This window comes from Microcaecilia unicolor, chromosome 4 (assembly GCF_901765095.1).
Source record: "Microcaecilia unicolor chromosome 4, aMicUni1.1, whole genome shotgun sequence".
NCBI lineage: Eukaryota > Metazoa > Chordata > Amphibia > Gymnophiona > Siphonopidae > Microcaecilia > Microcaecilia unicolor.
The window spans coordinates 288,049,745-288,069,568 of record NC_044034.1 but is presented as its reverse complement, the minus strand read 5'-3'; the positions used below and the strand labels follow the sequence as shown (position 1 = coordinate 288,069,568).

The following is a 19,824-nucleotide window of genomic DNA, read 5'->3' as shown; positions in this document are numbered from 1 at the left end:
CCATGTTAGGAGTTACGGACCAAGAAAGGGATCTGGGTGTCATCGTCGATAATACACTGAAACCTTCTGCTTAGTGTGCTGCTGCGGCTAGGAAAGCGAATAGAATGTTGGGTATTATTATGAAAGGTGTGGAAAACAGGTGTGAGGATGTTATAATGCCGTTTTATCGCTCCATGGTGCGACCACACCTTGAGTATTGTGTTCAATTCTGGTCGCCGCATCTCAAGAAAGATATAGTAGAATTGGAAAAGGTGCAGCGAAGGGCGACTAAAATGATAGAGGGGATGGGACGACTTCCCTATGAAGAAAGACTAAGGAGGCTAGGGCTTTTCAGCTTGGAAAAGAGACGGCTGAGGGGAGACATGATAAAGGCATATAAAATAATGAGTGGAGTGGAACAGGTGGATGTGAAGCGTCTGTTCACGCTTTCCAAAAATACTAGGACTAGGGGGCATGTGATGAAACTACAGTGTAGCAAATTTAAAACAAATCAGAGAAAAAATTTCTTCACCCAACGCATAATTAAACTCTGGAATTCGTTTCCGGAGAACGTGGTGAAGGCAGTTAGCTTGGCAGAGTTTAAAAAGGGGTTAGTTTCCTAAAAGACAAGTCCGTAAACACTACTAAATGGACTTGGGAAAAATCCACAATTCCAGGAATAACATGTATAGAATGTTTGTACGTTTGGGAAGCTTGCCAGGTGCCCTTGGCCTGGATTGGCTGTTGTCGGGGACAGGATGCTGGGCTTGATGGACCCTTCACTTTTCCCAGCGTGGCATTACTTATGTACTTATGACTTCCTTTTCCATGTCCCGTCTGGCTTCCGTGGCTGCCCTTTGCAGTTTGGCCACTTAGTCCTCTGTCCTGCCGTGGATGGCTTTTTTGCAGATCACCCACTTGATCTGCTGTCCTTCCCTTGCCAGGCTTTGCAGCACTTGGCATGGCAGCGCTAGGCATTCCAGATTTGACGTGGCAGCGCATGTAACCGAAGCCTGTGGCTCATTGCTCCAGTCTGCTGAGGTTGTAGTACCCCGCCCCACTTGAGGACTGCTTTGGTACATCCCACAAGTCTCTGGATTGATCCGTGGGATGCTATGGAAGGTAAAATTAGTTCTTACCTGATAATTTTCTTTCCATTAGTCCCAACAGATCAATCCAGAGGCCCGCCCTTTGTTGTTCTGGGTTGAGTGTTTTCTTCTAGTTGTCTCAGTTTCATCAGATTCCTTCATTTGATTTTTGGCTACAAAAAAAAAGGCAAAACAAAACAAATCAAAACATAAAGGAAACCTTCTGTTACCCTCCCTTAGGAGCGGTTGAAGAGCTTACATGGGCTTTATGCAGGCAGGAGAGGACTTCCTCTTTCGTCTTCCACTGCTTTGGTATCGACAATACTGAAGTTAAGGTGACTGCACATGACCACATATAGTAAACCTCTGAAGTTCTCTCTATCTCCACCTGCTGGTAGAGGGACATAACCCACAAGTCTCTGGATTGATCTATTGGGACTAATGGAAAGTAAATTATCAGCTAAGAACTAATTTTACCTTTCAACATAAATCGGAAGATGGGCGTCCTTCTCACAGGGTCGTCTAAATCGGTATAATCGAAAGTCAATTTTGGACATCCCCAACTGCACTCCGTTGCAGGGATGGCCAAAGTTCAAGAGGGCGTATCAAAGGCGGGACTTGGGCGTGCCTAACACTAGGACGTCCTCAACTCATAATCGAAAGAAACAAGGATGTCTCTGACGAACACTTGGACAACATTACCTGGTTGTGCTTTTCTTACGACCAAGGCACAGAAAGGTGGCCGAAATGACCAGATGACCACCAGAGAGAATCGGGGATGACCTCCCCTTACTCCCCCAGTGGTCACTAGCCCCCTCCCACCCTCAAAAAACATCTTTAAAAATATTGATTGCCAGTCTCTATGCCAGCCTCAGATGTCATTCTCAGGTCCATCACAGCAGTATGCAGGTCCCTGGAACAGTTTTAGTGGGTGCAGTGCACTTCAGGCAGGCAGACCCAGGCCCACCCTTACCTGTTACGTTTGTGGAGGAAACAGCGAGTCCTCCAAAACCCACCAGAAACCCACTGTACCCACATCTAGGTGCCCCCTTCACCCGTAAGGGCTATTGTAGTGGTGTTGGTAGTGGGTTTGGGGAAGGTTGGGGGGAGGTTGGGGGGCTCAGCACACAAGGTAAGGGAGCTATGTACCTGGGAGCAATTTAAGAAGTCCACTGCAGTGCCCCCTAGGGTGCCTGGTTGGTGTCCTGGCATGTCAGGGGGACCAGTGCACTACAAATGCTGGCTCCTCCCATGACCAAAAGGCTTGCATTTGGTCATTTCTGAGATGAACGTCCTTGGTTTCCATTATCGCTGAAAATCAGAAACGACCTAGTCTAGGGACAACCATCTCTAAGGATGACCAAATTTCAGGATTTGGGTGTCCCTGACTATATTATCAAAATGAAAGATGGATGTCCATCTTGTTTCGAAAATACTGGTTTCCCTGCCCCTGGATGGGGACGTTTTGCGAGAACATCCAAATCGAAACAAGGACATCCCTTTCGATTATGCCCCTCCGCGTGTGACAGGTCACCATCTGTAATCTGCTCTGAATCTTTCCCAGGTCTTTGCAAACAATTTCACAGCCAAGCAGCTCACAGATATTCAATAGCACTGCATAACTTTAAATAGATAAATTATCAAAGTTATGCTGCTTTTCAGCAATCTTAAACATAGAATTTGATCTGCTAAAGATCCATGTACAACTTTGAATGGATAATTTGTTTAATGCTATCCTCTTTTATGTGTTTGGAGTTAAAATTTACCTCAAATTCTACCCAAATTTAAAATGGATAACTTTGTCAATTTGGAGGGGCATTTTCAAAAAAACATCTCAAGTCCCCCCAAAATCGTCCTGCTTATAATGTTAAAAAAAAACTGGCCATCTCACAGCCATAATCAAACAGGAGGAGGTCATAGAGACAAGGACTGTGTCTGAATTTAAGAAAGCATGGGACAGGTACATGGAATCTCTTAGGAAAAGGAGGAGTTAGGGGTTACTGAGGATGGGCAGACTGGATGGGCCATTTTGGCCCTTATCTGCCGTCATGTTTCTAAGAAAAACATCTAGATTTCCTTTTTGATTATGGCTGTGAGATGTACGCTTTTGCACTGAAAGTGTCCAATTTGAATAGCCATTTTCCAAAGTGAAATATTTGTCCAACTTTTGAAAGCCATTTTCCAAAATGAAATGTCCAGCTTTTGAAAGACAAACAACCAGGGACATGAATGTCTGTCTGGCATCATTTTCAAAAATATGGCCACACAGAACTCCCTGTAGAACAGAAGTGTAGCATAATGGAGTAGCCACCTAATGGTTAGTGCAGTGGCCTGAGAACCTGGGGAACTGGGTTCAATTCTCACTGTAGCTCCTTGTGATTCTGGGCAAGTCACTTAACTCTCCATTGCCCCAGGTACAAAACTTAGATTGTAAGCCCACTAGGGACAGAGAAAGTGCCTGCATATAATATGTACAGAACTGCCTATGTTTAACAGTGCTATAGAAATAAGTAGTAGTAGTAATGGCAGGTTAGCAGAGATACCTGACAATACCTGGTTAAGTGCCGTTGAACACTGGCCACCTCAGTGGGGTTTAGCTGAGCAGTAATCTCTCCTGCCCATATCAACCTTGTTATTGCCATAATGCAGATTAGTAAATAGAGGCCTACAGTTTTTAAAAATATCTTTAAAAACTGAGTTTTAACTTTTCTATGAAAGCCCAAGCAAGATCTGTACAGCTCTGTCCCTTAGTAATTTATTCCACCATTCCCTCTATCCTTGAAACGGACATGACTTCATCTTGCATCCTTCTCAGATGAAAGCGAGTGACTAGGCTGATGAATTCCCAGTAGATCACACAAATGGAAATTATACTATGAAGAATTCTAAACGTCAGACCTCCCGATATTCAAAACTATTTAACCATCCTGAAACGGCTCCTAGCTGGTTAAATAGTGTTAAAGCTCCTAACTGTGGAGATTCAGCAGGAGATAACCGGTTATCCCCTGCTGAATATCCTGGCTAGCAGCTAGTAACTAATGTCTATATCGGGCGACATAGCCAGTTAGACATGGACATTCAGCGCCCAAATGGCTGGGTTGAGCGGTCAAAATAGGCCGCTTAAATAGCAGGCCTATCTTTGACCGCTAAAAGGTTAACCAGTTAGTGCTGAATATCAGCATAGCCGGTTAACTTTTGTGGCCACAATAAACCCAGATATTCAATGCTGGTCACTGGATATGGCCTGGCATTGAATATCTGGGTTTAACAGTGGAGGCGGACAGCAAATGCACTGCCTGCCACTGGCTGAATATCAGGCCCAGAATAAATATCACACTTGCCTGAACTGGAAGTCAGAGCAGGCATACAAGGTAAGGGGTAACTCTTTCCGACCTTGATCCACCATACTGGTCTTAATTATTACTGAATGATTTTTTACATTTTATTTTGTTTGAATTTGAGATTTGTTTACTAAATCTGAGCTCAAGGTGAGTAACATCCAGGCACAGTAAATATTTCCCTGCTTCAAAGAGCTTACAATCTAAGCAGTACCTGAGTCCATGGGTGATGATGTGACTTGCCAGCACCATGTCGTAGGAGAAGCAGGATCTGAACTCTAGCTTCCTTGATTCTCAGCCTGCTGTTCTAATGACTACCCTACCCCTCCATTATCATTATTGCTTTGATATTGTATACTGTTTTAAGTTTGTTTTCCTACCTCAACCTCATTTTAGAAAAGCAATTTACAGATCCAAATCAAAAACGTAATACATGATAGGTTCCATGGATGGATATTGCTAATACCATATATGGGATGAGAAATGCTGTGCTATGGGTTGGTCTGTGTGGATAAGTACTTTTATTCAGGATAAAGTAGAATCAGCAGATACTTTCATTCCTCACCTTTGGGGTATGGGTGCTGGAAGTAACTGGAAAATAAAAAGGAAAAACTAAAGACCAGGCAACAACAGAATTCTATAAATGCAGCAGTTTTAGAGAAGAAGATAGAAACAGAGACAAATGTAGGTAGATAAAGACCATATGGCCTATCCAGGCTGCACCATGTCATCTATTCTCCCTATTATTCCCTTAGAAATCCTATGCACTTGTCCCAAGCTCTCTTGAATTCAGATATTGTTTTTGTCTCCACCACTTCCACCATGAATTCACCACCCTTTCCATGAAGAAGTATTTCCTCAGGTGACGAGTCTATCCCCTTTCACTTTTATCCTATGCCACCTTGTTCCAGAGCTTCCTTTCAACTGAGACTCTCCTCCTGTGCATTTATGCTGCATAGATATTCAAATGTCTCTATCATATCCTCTCCCACCTACATATTGAGATCTTTGTGTGTCCGCATATGCTTTATAATGAAGACCACTCACCACTGTAATAACCACCCTCTAGACCAACTCCATCCTGTTTATATCTTACTGAAGGTGTGGTCTCCAGAATTGTACACAATATTCTACATGAAGTCTCACCAAAGTCTTATACAGGGGCATCATCACCTCCTTTTTCCTACATGTACAGCAATCATCACTTACTAGAAAGATAGGAAATCTCAGAAATAACAAGATACTGGTGATGTACATTGGCAGAGCTATGTGTGTAAGTCTTAGTATTGGATTAGGAGGAGGTGATGCAGCTCAGAACTGAGGTAGGTTGGTAGATCTGAACGTCAGGATTGAGCTATATCAGTAGATGTGTGTATTAGGAGTGGGTGTTTCTCTTTTTTAAACTTCCAGGTTGGAAGGAAGATTTAATTTAATTTCAGCACTTATACTGCACTTTTCTATTTTCTAGCAGGTAAATGTAAATCTTGAGATGATGATTAACAATGTAAATTCTTCCTGGTATTGTGCTAGCCGTTTTGTACTGTAAACCATGCAGAATTAGACAGTTGGGTGATAGTGGTATACAAGACTCTATTGTATTGTATTTCACTGTACTTAACCCTATAGAGAGCTCAAGATGGATTTCAATCTCTTAATATAAAGAACATCATAAACGTAAGAAATATAATACAATAAATTGTGAAATAACATCCAATAGATCAATATTCAGTAAATAGAAAAAAAATCAGTCATTAAAGAAATATTTTTAGAACAGCTATGCTTTTAAAGCCATTCTAGATTGTATATGAGATGTTGTTAACCTCAACAAAAGTGCAAAATATTTCATAATCTTGGTGCCCAACTAAAATCTTCATTTCAGAACTTTTCAATTTAAACTTTTTTGAAGATAGATGTAAGAACTTTATCAGATCCAATGATCTTAGGATATACAGTTTTATAAATCCCTTCTTGTAATCTAATACTAATCTAGGAAGGATTTTATTTCAATCCTTGCCTTGGCTGCCAGTGGAGCTGACACAAAAGAGGTAACATATTTTCCCATCTGGATACTTCAAATATCATTCCTGCTGCTTTATTTATATTCTAGCAACCTGATAATTCAGCAGGCCAAGCAAGACTGTATTACAATGATCTAAATAAGGCACAATAGATGCCTGTCAGTAAAGAGGTGGAATTGGCATCCGCTGCAGTCAGATTACCTCGGACCGGTAGCTCAGGTGCTGCTCCTTTGCTGAAGGGATTGCAGTAATACTGCTTCAAGTTCCATACGCTGATCTTCCCCACAACTGGTTTGCAACCAAATGGCCTGTTATCCAGAACCTTTAGGATGATGGGAGGAAGATAGCTGCTCTCCTCTGGTAAGTACTGTGGGGAGGGAATGAAAAGGCTGTTTTATTGCTGTGGTTGATGAGAATGGAAGCTTAGAAGCATAGAAAAAAGTTGATTTTAAAATTAGGATTAAATTTAGCTGGATTCATTTAGACTGATATATTTATAAGAGACTAACATACTATACTCTGTACTACAAGATGAAAAAATAACAGGAGCTGGAAGACTGTAAAGAATAATAAAAGAAAAATCTGAGGAAAATACTAGAGATTGGTCATGGTGGCATCCCAATGAACGCCAGAAATGGAGGAATAAGGAGAGACAGGGCACTGCTTAAGATCCAGACCTATATGATGGCTCCCTGAGGAGAATCAGATAATAAGTAGGGAGAAGCCATGCAAGATGGCTTCCTGATATGACCGGTGGAAAACCATTAAAGAAGATGGTTGTGATGGCTCCCTGAAAAGAGACAGATGGAGAGAAGCAGAGACAGAGGCTGTGCATGACAGCTCCCTGATGAGAAACATATGGAGATAAGCAGAAAGTGAGTTAGTACATGAAGATAAACTACATTATGAGCCTCTCCCTTTGTCTCTGATGGCTCATTTCCATGGCAGCATACCACAGTCAGGATGTAGAGGCAACAGGGGAAGTTGGGATTTCTCTTTAGGTTGCGTATCTGGGCTGTTTGTATGGTCGTGTCCCCACATTCCACCACCAGACTGGGGGACATGAGACTTAGTAGACTGTAGCTCTTCATCCCTCGCAAGCCCCATGCCAGGATCTGTGGAAAGCAGACAATATGAGCACAGCATGAATCATCCTTCCAAATTAGAAGGGACCAATGTAACCATAAGAACATAAGAATAGCCATACTGGGTCAGACCAATAGTCTATCTAGCCTAGTATCCTGATTCCAACAGTGGACAATCCAGGTAAGTACCTGGCAGAAACCCAATTAGAAGCAACATTCCATGCTACCAATCCCGGGGCAAGCAGTGTTTATTTTTTTTTTTTGGGGGGGGGGGGGGGGGGAGTTGCCGGGTTCTTGAAACCTGGATTGGCCGCTGTCGGAGACAGGATGCTGGGCTTGATGGACCCTTGGTCTTTTCCCAGTATGGCGGTGCTTATGTGCTTCCTCCATGACCATCTCAATAACAGACTTATTTTATTTTATTTGTAGCATTTGTATCCCACATTTTCCCACCAATTTGCAGGCTCAATGTGGCTTACATTTGCCGGAATGGCGGTTGTCATTTCCGTGTAACAGGTTTAAAAATGGTATTGCGTTAGTGTGTATACATACATGGTAACATATATGGAACATAGTATATATGGAACAGCTCACGATGTGAGTATATACAATTTGCAAACATATTTGATAATGGAAAATACATTATGGTATTGTAAGAAGATCCCTGAGTAATAGATTGGATTGTTACATACATTAGATCATCAACTATAGGGAAACCCTATTTGACATAAGGTTTAAAGTGGTATTGCTTGATCATTAGTATCAGAGAGGTTAGGCAGTCAAGCGATAAAAGTTTGGTCTTGTATAGATCGTGTATAATGTTAATATTTAGTAGTTAAGATGAATGTATATGGTATGCCTTCTTGAAAAGATCCGTTTTCAGTAGCCTTCGGAAGATGGTTAGGTCTTGTGTTGTTTTTGTGGACTTCGGTAGTACATTCCATATCTGTGTGCAGATGTATGAGAAACTGGTCTCGTATATGGATTTATATTTCAGTCCTTTACAATTAGGATAGTGGAGATTAAGGAACATGCGTGATGATCTTTTTGCATTCCTAACAGGCAAGTCTTATTAGGTCTGACATGTAGGTTGGGGCTTCCCCGTAGATGATTTTGTGGACCAGGGTGCATACGTTGAATGCAATTTGTTCTTTTAGTGAGAGCAAGTGTAGTTTTTCACTTAGGGGTTTTGCGCTTTCGTATTTCGTTTTCCCAAATATAAGTCTGGCTGCTGTGTTTTGAGTGGTTTGGAGCTTCTTGATAATTTGTTCTTTGCATCCGGCATAAATGGCATTGCAGTAGTCTAGATGGCTTAGCACCATCGATTGTACTAGGCTACGGAATACTTCCCTTGGGAAGAAAGGTTTAATTCTTTTAAGTTTCCATATTGAGTAGAACATTTTCTTTGCTGTATTTTTCGCATGGTCTTGCAGTGTGAGATTTCAATCAATTGTGACTCCCAGAATTTTCAGACTGTCTGAGACCATAAGTGTATAATCTGGGGTGTTTATGGTATTGGGCTTGTTTGTGTTGTATTGTGAGGACAGGATGAGACATGTTTTTTCTGCATTTAGCTTTAATTGGAATGCATCCACCCATGAGTTCATTATTTGAAGGCTGTGTGCGATTTCATTTGTGATTTCAGTTATGTCTTGTTTGAATGGGATGTATAACGTGACATCGTCAGCATAGATGTATGGGTTAAGTCCTTGGTCGGATAGCGATTTGGCTAAAGGTGTCATCATTAGATTAAAGAGGGTTGGTGAGAGTGGTGAACCTTGTGGTACTCCACATTCAGGCTTCCATGGTGTTGACGTTTTTGAGTTTGAGCTCACTTGATAGGATCTTGCTGTTAGGAAGCCTTTAAACCATCTAAGAACGTTTCCTCCAATCCCGAAGTAGTCTAGGATGTTCGGGAGTATTTGGTGGCTGACCATGTCGAACGCGCTGGACATATCAAATTGTAGGAGTAGCACATTGTTTCCAGTTGCAATTAGTTGTTTAAATTTGGATATGACAGTGGTTAGCACTGTTTCAGTACTATGGTTGGATCGAAATCCTGACTGTGATTCATGTAGTATTGTGAATTTGTTTAGGTAATTGGTGAGTTGTTTGGTTACTATACTTTCCATTAGTTTTACTATCAGGGGGATAGATGCAACTAGTCGATAGTTTGTTGTGTCATTTAGTTTTTTCTTTAAATCTTTGGGTATGGGTGTAAGTAATATGTTTCCTTTGTCCTTGGGAAAAAGTCCGTGTTGTAGCATGTAGTTCAGGTGTGACATAAGGTCTGTTATGAAGCGTTTGGGGGTGAACCTTAATAGGTTACTGGGGCAAATATCCAGTTTGGAATGGGTTTTGGAGAATTTGTTGAGTGCTTGAGTGATGGATTTTCCTCTATGAACTTGTTCAGTCCTTTTTTAAACCCAGATATGCTAACCACCATTACCAAATCCTCCGGCAATGAGTTCCAAAGCTTAACTATTCTTTGAGTGAAAAAATATTTCCTCCTATTTGTTTTAAAAGTATTTCCATGTAATTTCATTGAGTGTCCCCTGGTCTTTTTATTTTTTGAAAGACTGAAAAGTCAATTCATTTTTAGTCATTCTACACCACTCAAGATTTTATAGACCTCAATCATATCCCTCCTCAGCCATCTCTTTTGCAAGCTGAAGAACTCTAACCTTTTTGGCCTTTCCTCATATAGGAGTTCCATCCCCTTTATTTATTTTTTATTTGTACCCCAAGCTTTCCCACTCATGGCAGGCTTTATCATTTTGGTTCTTCTTTGAACCTTTTCTAATTTCAGCATAACTTTTTTGACATACAGCGATCAGAACTGAATGCAATACTGAAGGTGAGGCTGCACCATGGAGCAATACAGAAGCATTATAATACTCTTGGTCTTATTTTGCATCCCTTTCCTAATAAGTCCTAGCATCCTGTTGGCTTTTTTTAGCCGCTGTCACACACTTCTATTGAATCCCTGTTGCGGAAGAAAAGCTATATCACAGGAACACTTAACTCTTCTACAGAGTCACTCCCTGAATCATTGAGTGAACATAAGATGGTAATTTTCAAAACATTTTATGTGGGTACACAAGCATTTACCCAGGTAAAAAGCGTGTTTAAAAACTGCACCCTTCCTCCCAATGCATATAAAAATATCCACAGTGGTATTTTTATCTGCATGTCAGGGAAAAAAGGAGTGCAGTTAGATTTCAGTAAGGGAAGTATGTATGGGGATTTCATCCCAGCGCATACTTTCACATGTATAGCTTGTGTCTGCTTCAGAGTACCTATATTCCCCTTCCGGCCTGAACTTTCAAAGGGAAATAGCGTATAATATGCCCCATGGGTAACAACATATTTCTCCCTATATTTATTACTTCAGTACAAAGCCATGAGTCAGTAAATGTCACAACAGTTACACTAGAATGAAACAATAGAGCTGATAATTGTTGTCACAGAAAGCCTAGCGGCCGCCTGGTGAATCTGTCCCAACACTGCTCAGGCCCACTACCACCTGTGCACGTGCTCTACTCTGGCATACCCTTCCTCCCACCTGCTGGGTTACATTTGCCTCTGGGTGAGTCCCCAATCCGCAACTTAATTCCCTAGTGGTTTCTAAGGACACTGGGGCCACACTTCCAGGAGTCCTATACTTCCTAAAAAGCACCCACAGACCCAAAACACAAACCACCAATCTTGCCGCGCCTCGCGCCGCTGTTGGTCTAGCTGCTGTCACTTTACCTTGTAGATCTGCCGGATTTCAACTGGCATGGCAACCGGCCCTACCAAATCATGGGCCTCTGCCCACAAGGAGTCTAATCTCCCCCCCAAGAGAACTCTGTGCAGGCAGATCGTGCAGCTCCTCCTCAATGAGGTCACCCAGTCGCTCTTGTGTTAGGACAGGCATATCTGGTGTCTGATGGTTGCTTTCGGTCACCATCAGCATCCTGCTAATCTCCTAACACTACCAAAAAAAAAAACTGAATGGGGAAAGGATGCTGTTACTGCTGTACTCATTCACTGTGCTCTGTGTCTGGAGGTTATAGATAAAAACTCTGAACAACTCAGTGGATGGTGACCCTCACCCCACACACTGAGCCTGACAATCCCAATACAATACCACAAAAAAAAAGAACAGGCCTGTCACGGAACGCCTAGCACCCAACTGGGGCTAACCCTGTGGACACCTAGATGGTCTGTCCCAGCACTGTTCAGGCCCACTACCACCTGTGCATGTGCTCTACTCTGGCATACCCTTCCTCCCACCTGCTGGGTTACACTTGCCTCTGGGCGAGTCTCCCACCACAACTTAATTCCCTTTGCCCATTACAGCTTTAACCTATTCTAAACAACCACATCATAACTCTACTATTCTACAGCTGTGTTCTTTCTGTGATACTTTCTAACTCATATTATGTAAGCCGCACTGAACCTGTCGAGCGGGAAATAGCGGGGTATAAATGTAACAAATAAATAAATAAGGACACTGGGGCCACACTTCCAGGTCCATAGTTCCTAGAAAGCACCCAGAGACCCAAAACACAAACCACCAGGATTCTTAGTCAGTCCAGGACAAACAGAGCTAATAAATTAATTGATTTATCATACGTTAGAACCATGAACGGATGTAATTAGCAGACAATAACAGGTCAATTAAACAGGAATCAATATTAAACTAACTAAGCACTTATTCACTACCCAAGTAGTACCTGGAGAGTTCAGGAAAATTAACTGCTCACAGTCTTTGAACAGGGTCTCAATATAGAAATCTGTACCTTCCACACTCCCACCCTAAAACTAAAGATTTCCAGAAGATTCAATCCGAGCCCAGAGCATAAACACTGAGGTGCTTCTGACCAACAGCATTGCAGATTACTTCTCAGCTTAGGAATGGAAGAAGAAACTGTCACTTTTGTAACAACTTTATAAACAACTTTATAGACACCATGTGCTGGCCAAACAAGGGAAATGCACATCACAGAAAACAGCTATGCAATTTACAAACAGGAAAATTCCCTGTTTCGCCACAACTATGAAGGGCAATAATAGAAGAAGTGGTTAAATTTAGGTGCCATTTACACATGCTAATTTGTAGAATAGGCGTACCTATGAGTGTAAATGATGTCACTAATTACCATTTATGTGCATAGGTGCTAGGTGCTATACTTTAAACTGTGCACCTAAGTGGCATAATGCACAACTGCAAAGGGGGGGCATTAATGTGGGAGGAGCATGGGTATGTTGCCTAGCAATGGTTATGGCTATAATTTATTCAAATTTGCTATATCACCATGGCTAACTAGCAGGTCTTGATGGTTTACAATATTTGTAAAACAGAATTTGATGAAAAAAATGAAAAGAACTACAAAATTTTTATAGAAAAGTGGACAGAACAGAAGTGTAGAGATACAGAAAGGAAAGAGTTGTAGAGAGAAGTGGGAGACAGGTAAACGAAGGACAACAGTGATAATCATATTAAAACTTACTCTGTGGAGAAGGCTTTAGCAAAAAGCCAGGTTTTTAGTTTTGTTTTGAACGTTTTAAAAGAGGTCTCAGTGCGAATGTCTAGTGGGAGTGAGTTCCAGTGGAAAGTAGCAGCCAAGAAGGCGCAATGGCAGGTGGACTAACTCAGCAGACTTGGGACCAGGCAAGACTAGGCACTGATCATTTATTGAGTGTAAGAGATAAACTGGAGATTATGGAATAATGAAAGAAGAGAGATACAGGGATATAAATGAAAACAAGCATTTAATTGAATCCTGAGGCCTGTTATGTCAAAGAACCAGGAAGAAAAGATAGAACTCCATTCCTCTGTAGTTCAATAAGCAGTCTTAAACAGGCCTCAGGCTGGCAAGGTCTGAACACATTCTGTGGCTGGTAGGGTGACCCTGCCACAAACACAGCCTGTATGTCTTTCTTGGCTCTTCTCCGAGAACTAGGATGTACTCCAGCCAGACCTCAAAGCAAGGCTTGTTAGTCTCAAATAAGAAGCAAAAGCGGCTTACCTCAGCTAGGACACAATTCTTAACCATAGGTATAGTTGTTGGTGGTGTATACTGGGGCTATGATTCCTTCTTCTCTCTGGGCCTGCTTAACCCTCAAGTCAGGCCCATCTTATATACTTCCTGGTTTAGGCTCCACCCTTCCTCCCAGCTCACTCCCAGGTGGGCTAGTGCACTTAAGGTGGCTCAGGCTGTCTAAGGGACTATTGTTAAGGGTGAGGGGAAGAGTTCTATAAACCCCCTCACATGCCACTAATTGAAGCAATTTACAATAGTCAATAAAATGGGACTAGAAACTTAGAGTGATGAGAAAATGAAAGGAAAACAGAAGGAACTATGGATACATTATCCTGATACATTTTGCTAGCAAGACATCATAGGAAAAAGGTGGTACATGGTAAAAGGGACCCATGTCTCAGCATGGAATAATACAGAGAAATCAGCATAAAATGCCAGCTGATACAGATTAAGAACTATCAGTAGTAGAACATGTCTACGAGAAGTAAAATATTTTAAGGGAAGTACTAAATTTCTTGAAAGATGATTTCAGCCTGATATACACTGGTAGGCTATTTCGAAGGGTTGGAGCCAGCACACTAAAACATGAGTTTTTAGTGGTGTCCAACCTAATTTAACAGGGGATTGGTTGAACAAATCTTTTTTTGCCTAGTAGGAGTATCACAGACATTTTGTATTGTTTGAAGGTGTTTAAATTGAGTGGACAGCAGATCTTGATATAGGTAATGGCAGTAATCTAGCTTGGAAATAATAAAGGTGATCACATTACATAAGGAAGACAGATCAAGAAGGGACTGAATAGATCGGATTTTTCTGAGAGTGAAGAAGTATTTTTGGACAGTGAAAGATCTGTTGGTGGAAAGAAATCCTTATGAACTAGAACTCCCACTAGTCAATATTTACCCTATCTGTAAGTTAAATAGAGCCCCATCTGTATCCAATCACAGCAGTTGAACTGGTTTGAATTATTGCCTCATAATAAAGAATATTTCTTGTTTTTATTCCTTGAGCAAGAACATATCGATTTTCCCTGTTCTAGCTCTTGACCATGACTGAAGCAATCAAACTAAAATCTGCTCCAGAAACACTGGCCATTTGTCATATGACGTGATTTTCTTTTAAATTGTTTACCATTTTTCATTATACAGTACAACACAAGTCACTGCTTTTCCTTCTGTGGCCACTTAATATAACTATACGCAAACATATGAAGAGATTTTGAAGCAAAAGTCTGAACATGCTGAATAGGGAACTGTTGAAGAAAATCCAAGATAAATTTATTCAAAAGTACAGACTAGGGGAAAGGCTATATGAAAATTTCAGTGAGTGGGAATCTCTTGGGTCACTGGCAGGCCTGTCACTGTATAGTTGAAACAGTCTGGCACCATAAAGACCCTGATAAATCATTAGCAGTCTTACTCAGTGGAAACAGAGGATCTTGTAACATCTTTTCCTTCTCCCTCTTCTACATCTGTAACAAAGGATACAAATATATAAGGGATTCAAACCTCTGGTGGGCCTTCCCTATATTCAAACACCGAGTATTTGGGGAGACAGTCTCACCCAATGTGCATCATAATGGCCATAATGAAACATCAAAGCCTCAACATCACTACCCTGTAATAATTTTGAAAACAGGGGCAACCCAGCCCTCCATCCTCTACCCGTTGAATAAGCCTAATTCAGCAGATACAGGGTCACTTCTTTCCCCAAATAGACTACATAACAAATTGTTCCATGTTTTGAAAAATAGAAGGGGGGGATATCAATTAGCAACTGAGAGAACAGGACGAGAAATAATCAAGACAGACATTTTAATCACCACAATTTTTCCAATCCAACTCAACGTAAGTAGGCCCCATCCACCTAGTTCCTTGTCAATCTCTGAAGCTAGTAATTTGCAATTATCTGTTGATAAATGTACACCCAAGTATCTCAGATTATTCTCAGCCCCACCTTAAGGAGAATCCATCCAATATATCTGTCATCCAAACCAACTGCCAAAGCCAAGGTTTTGTCCCGATTTGCCTTGAAACTTGACTTTACTCAAGAGAGATCTCCTCTAACAACAAAGCCAATGTGTGGCGGCGGCCAAAAAAGCAAACAGGATGCTAGGAATTAGGAAAGGAATGGAAAATAAGATAAAGAATATTATAATGCCTCCATGGTGCGACCTCACCTTGAGTATTTCATGCAATTCAGGTTGCTGAATCTCAAAAAAGATATAGCGGAATTAGAAAAGATTCAAAGAAGGGCAACAAAAATGATTAAGTCTTTAAATGATAAGTCTTTAAAGACTTTCCTTTATTACAATACTTACCATAATAATCAATAATAGGAATTCCAACACACCACTAATTACTTGATAATCTGTCTGCCTTCTGATTTATTGAATTGATTATATCCATTATGTTATACTTGTTCTTTATGTAACCAATTGTTTATCTACTCTTGATTAGAGCTTGTTAAGATGTATTATTGTAAGCCACATTGAGTCTGCAAATAGGTGGAAAAATGTGGGATACAAATGCAACAAATAAATAAATAAAGGGGATGGAACTCCTCTCATATGAGGAAAGGCTAAATAGGTTAGGGCTCTTTAGCTTGAAAAAGAAATGGCTGAGGGGGGATATGATAGCAGTCTACAAAATCCTGAGTGGTGTAGAACAGGTAAAAGTGAATTGATTTTTTACTCTTCAAAAGGAAAGGCTAGAGAGCACTCAAGGAAGTTACATGGTAATACTTTTAAAATGAATAAGAAGAAATATTTTTTTTCATTCAGTGATTAGTTAAGCTCTGGAACTCATTTGCCAGAAGATGTAGTTACAGTAGTTTAAAAACGGTCTGGACACATTCCTGGAGGAAAAGTCAGTAGTCTGCTATTGAGATAGACAAGGGGGAAGCGACTGCTTGCTCTGGAATTGGTAACTTGGAATTTTGCTACTATTTGTGATTCTGCCAGGTACTTATGACCTAGATTGGCCACTGTTGGAAGCAGGATACTGAACTAGATGGGCCATTGGTCTGACCCAGTATGGCTATTCTCATGTTCTTATGTACCCAGGTTTTTCATAAAAATCATGGTGTCATCTGCTTGAAGCAGAATTTTGTGCTCTTTCGATCCTGCTCTCATTGGTTGGATAGTGCTGTTCTTCCAGATTCAGACCACCAATGGCTCCATAGCCAACGCAAACAAAAACAGTCAGTGAGGCTGGCAAGTGTCCTTATGAAGTGCAAACTCATCAGACTTTCTGTCATTTACATCTTTATAGGCCTTAGGTGCTCTGTAGAGCATTCATATTCCATTGGATGAAGCTGATCCTATATTGAGATTTTCCAACACTGTCAATAAAATCTCCACTCCACCCTAGCAAAAGTTTCCTATGCACTCAAATTATCTATTTACTAGTAAAAAAAGACCCATTTCTGACACAAATGAATCAGGCGCTAGCAAGGCTTTCCTCGGAGGGTATATGTTTGAGAGGGTGTATGTGAGAGTGACTGTGTGTGAGAGTGTGTGTGTGTGTGTGTGTGTGTGTGAGAGAGAGTGAGTCTGGGTGCGAGTGTGTCTGTGAGAGAGAGAGTGTGTGTGAGGAAATGAGAGTGTGTGCAACCGCGTATGTGAGACACAGTGTGAGAGAGAGAGTGTGTGTTTCACACAGATACAGTGTGTGCGAGAGAGAGAGTGTGTGTGACACAGACTCTCTGTGAGACTGAGTGTATGAGACCAAGAGAGTGTGTGAGTGACTGTGTGACACATAGAGAGTGAATGTGATACAGTGTGAGACATAGAGTGTGTGAGAGACAGTGTGTGAGACAGTGGCGTAGCCAGACTGCCAATTTTGGATGGGCCTGAACCCAAAGTGGGTGGGCACAAAATTTTCTCTCTACCCCCCTCCCCCAGCAAAATTTAGTCACGCTAATCAGATGCATTTGTCACACAGGGTAAAGTGCTGCTTTTCAGTGCATCAGATTTCAGAAAATTTATTTAATAGCCTAACACCCTTTTCAATGAGCTTTCAGAGGCCAAAACCTCCTGCCTCAGGTCAGTATAATGCTGTTACGGTATCCTCGCCTGACCTAAGGAAGGAAGTATTGGTCTCTGAAACTTCATTAACACAGGTACCATATTACTTTATCCTAAATTAAAAATAAAATGATTTCTTTACCTTTCTTGTATGGCCATTTACTTTTTCTCATTGTGTCGCTCCCAGTCTCTAGATTCTGCTTTCCTTCGTTTTCGCTTAACTCTTCTGCCACGGTTTTCTGGCCATTTCTCATTTTTCTCTCCTTTTTCTTTGCGTTCTTCAATATTTTTCTGCCCCTCTCTCTCTGTCCTGATTTAATTCATTCTTACTATCCATTCTTTAATTTCCTTCATCTACTTATGGCTTTTCATCTTTTTCTCACCCTTGTTCTCCCCATGCCCCTTCCTCTTATTCTCCAGTCTTTCACTACTCTCCTTTTCCATCCAGCAGCTCTCTTCTTTCTCTCCTCATCCTTCCAGTCTCCCCTCTCTCTCCCCATCCTTCCAGTAGTCTCCCCTCTTTTTTTCTGCATCCTTCCGTCCAGTGTCACCTCTTTCTCCCTACCCTTCCATCCAGCGTCTTCCCTCTTTCTCTCCCCATCCTTCCATCCATCTATCCTCTCTCCTGATCCTTCCATCTAATGTCTCTCTCCCTCTTTCTAACCAGTGTCTCTGTATCACTCTACCCTTTTCTGTTCAGTGTCCCTTCTCTCTCCACATCCTTCCAGTCTCTCCCCTTTCTCTCTGCATCCTTTCATCCATCTCCCCTCTTTCTCTGCCATCCTCCCCTTTCTCTCCCCATCCTTCCGTTTTCCCTCTTCTCTGCCATCCTCCCATCTGTTTTCCCTCTTTCTCTCCCCATCCTTCCATGTTTTCCCTCTTTCTCTGCCATCCTCCCATCTGTTTCCCTCTTTCTCTCCCCATCCTCCGTTTTCCCTCTTTCTCTGCCATCATCCCATCTGTTTTCCCTCTTTCTCTCCCCATCCTTCCATCTGTTTTCTATCTTTTCTCCCCATCCTTCCATGTTTTCCCTCTTTCTCCCCATCCTTCCATGTTTTCCCTCATTCTCCCCATCCTTCCATGTTTTCCCTCATTCTCCCCATCCTTCCATGTTTCCCTCTTTCTCTCCATCCTTCCATGTTTTCCCTCATTCTCTGCCATCCTTCCATCTGTTTTCCCTCTTTTCTCCCCATCCTTCCATGTTTTCCCTCTTTCTCCCCATCCTTCCATCGGTTTTCCCTCTTTTTCTCCCCATCCTTCCATGTTTTCCCTCTTTTCTTCGACGAGGCCCGCCCTGCATGCCAGCGCCAGCCCCCATTGCCAGCCACTGCTGCTTTTCCTGTTGAGCAGCAGGGCCGGCGCTACAAAAAAGAAGAAGCGCTAACGGCGCTAACTTAAGGACGAGAAATGTTTAAAAAACAAAAAAAAGCGCGGCACCGTCCGGCAGGCACTGTCTCGGCAGCCTTGAGGCATTGGCTGCTGGCTCGCAGGCTCCTCCCGCAGACGGGAGGAGCCTGCGAGCCAGCAGCCAATGCCTCAGCAGCCAATGCCTCAAGGCTGCCGAGACAGTGCCTGCCGGACGGTGCCGCGCTTTTTTTTGTTTTTTAAACATTTCTCGTCCTTAAGTTAGCGCCATTAGCGCTTCTTCTTTTTTGTAGCGCCGGCCCTGCTGCTCAACAGGAAAAGCAGCAGTGGCCGGCAATGGGTGCTGGCGCTGGGCGGGCCTGGGCTGAAATTGGGTGGGCCTGGGCCCACCCAGGCCCACCCGTAGCTACGCCCCTGGTGTGAGAGTGAGAGAGAGAAAGACATTGACTGTGAGAGAGAGTGTGTGTGTGACAGAGATACCTCCCCCCTCCTCTGGTGTCAGGCCCCCCCTCCCTTCCTCTCTCTGGTGTCAGGCCCCCCTCTCTCTCTCTGGTGTCTGAGCGTTACTGTGCAGGACGCTGAGCTCTGGCTGTGCTTCAAGAAACTGACCAATCCTATTTAATAGACCTAGTACACTTTTTAAAACCACTCGGAGTTTTAAGTAATATTGGGTGGAAAGTCAATGAAGCAAAATCAAATGGCTCAATTTTTTTTTTAAATAACAAAAAGAAGCCACACAAAAATAAAAGAAAACTTAAATAGGCTGAAAAATACTAAGAAAAAATAAAAGGGGGAAAACTGAAAGAAAGAAATTAAAAAAGATCCCATGTACTACTTGGGAAGGCAACAAAACTCTGAAGAAAACGCGTTGAGGAGAGCTGACAAATGCGAC

At 42.0% G+C, this 19,824-nt stretch overlaps 1 protein-coding gene across 1 annotated transcript in view; it reads right to left on the bottom strand.

The window, feature by feature from the left end:
- FER1L5 (fer-1 like family member 5) overlaps positions 1–19,824 on the bottom strand; it is a 382,389-nt gene that overhangs the window by 177,872 nt on the left and 184,693 nt on the right. Inside the window, 3 exon segments of the mRNA XM_030202486.1 lie at positions 4,971–4,996; positions 6,625–6,790; positions 7,377–7,538. Coding sequence (XP_030058346.1) covers positions 4,971–4,996; positions 6,625–6,790; positions 7,377–7,538 — 354 coding nt within the window.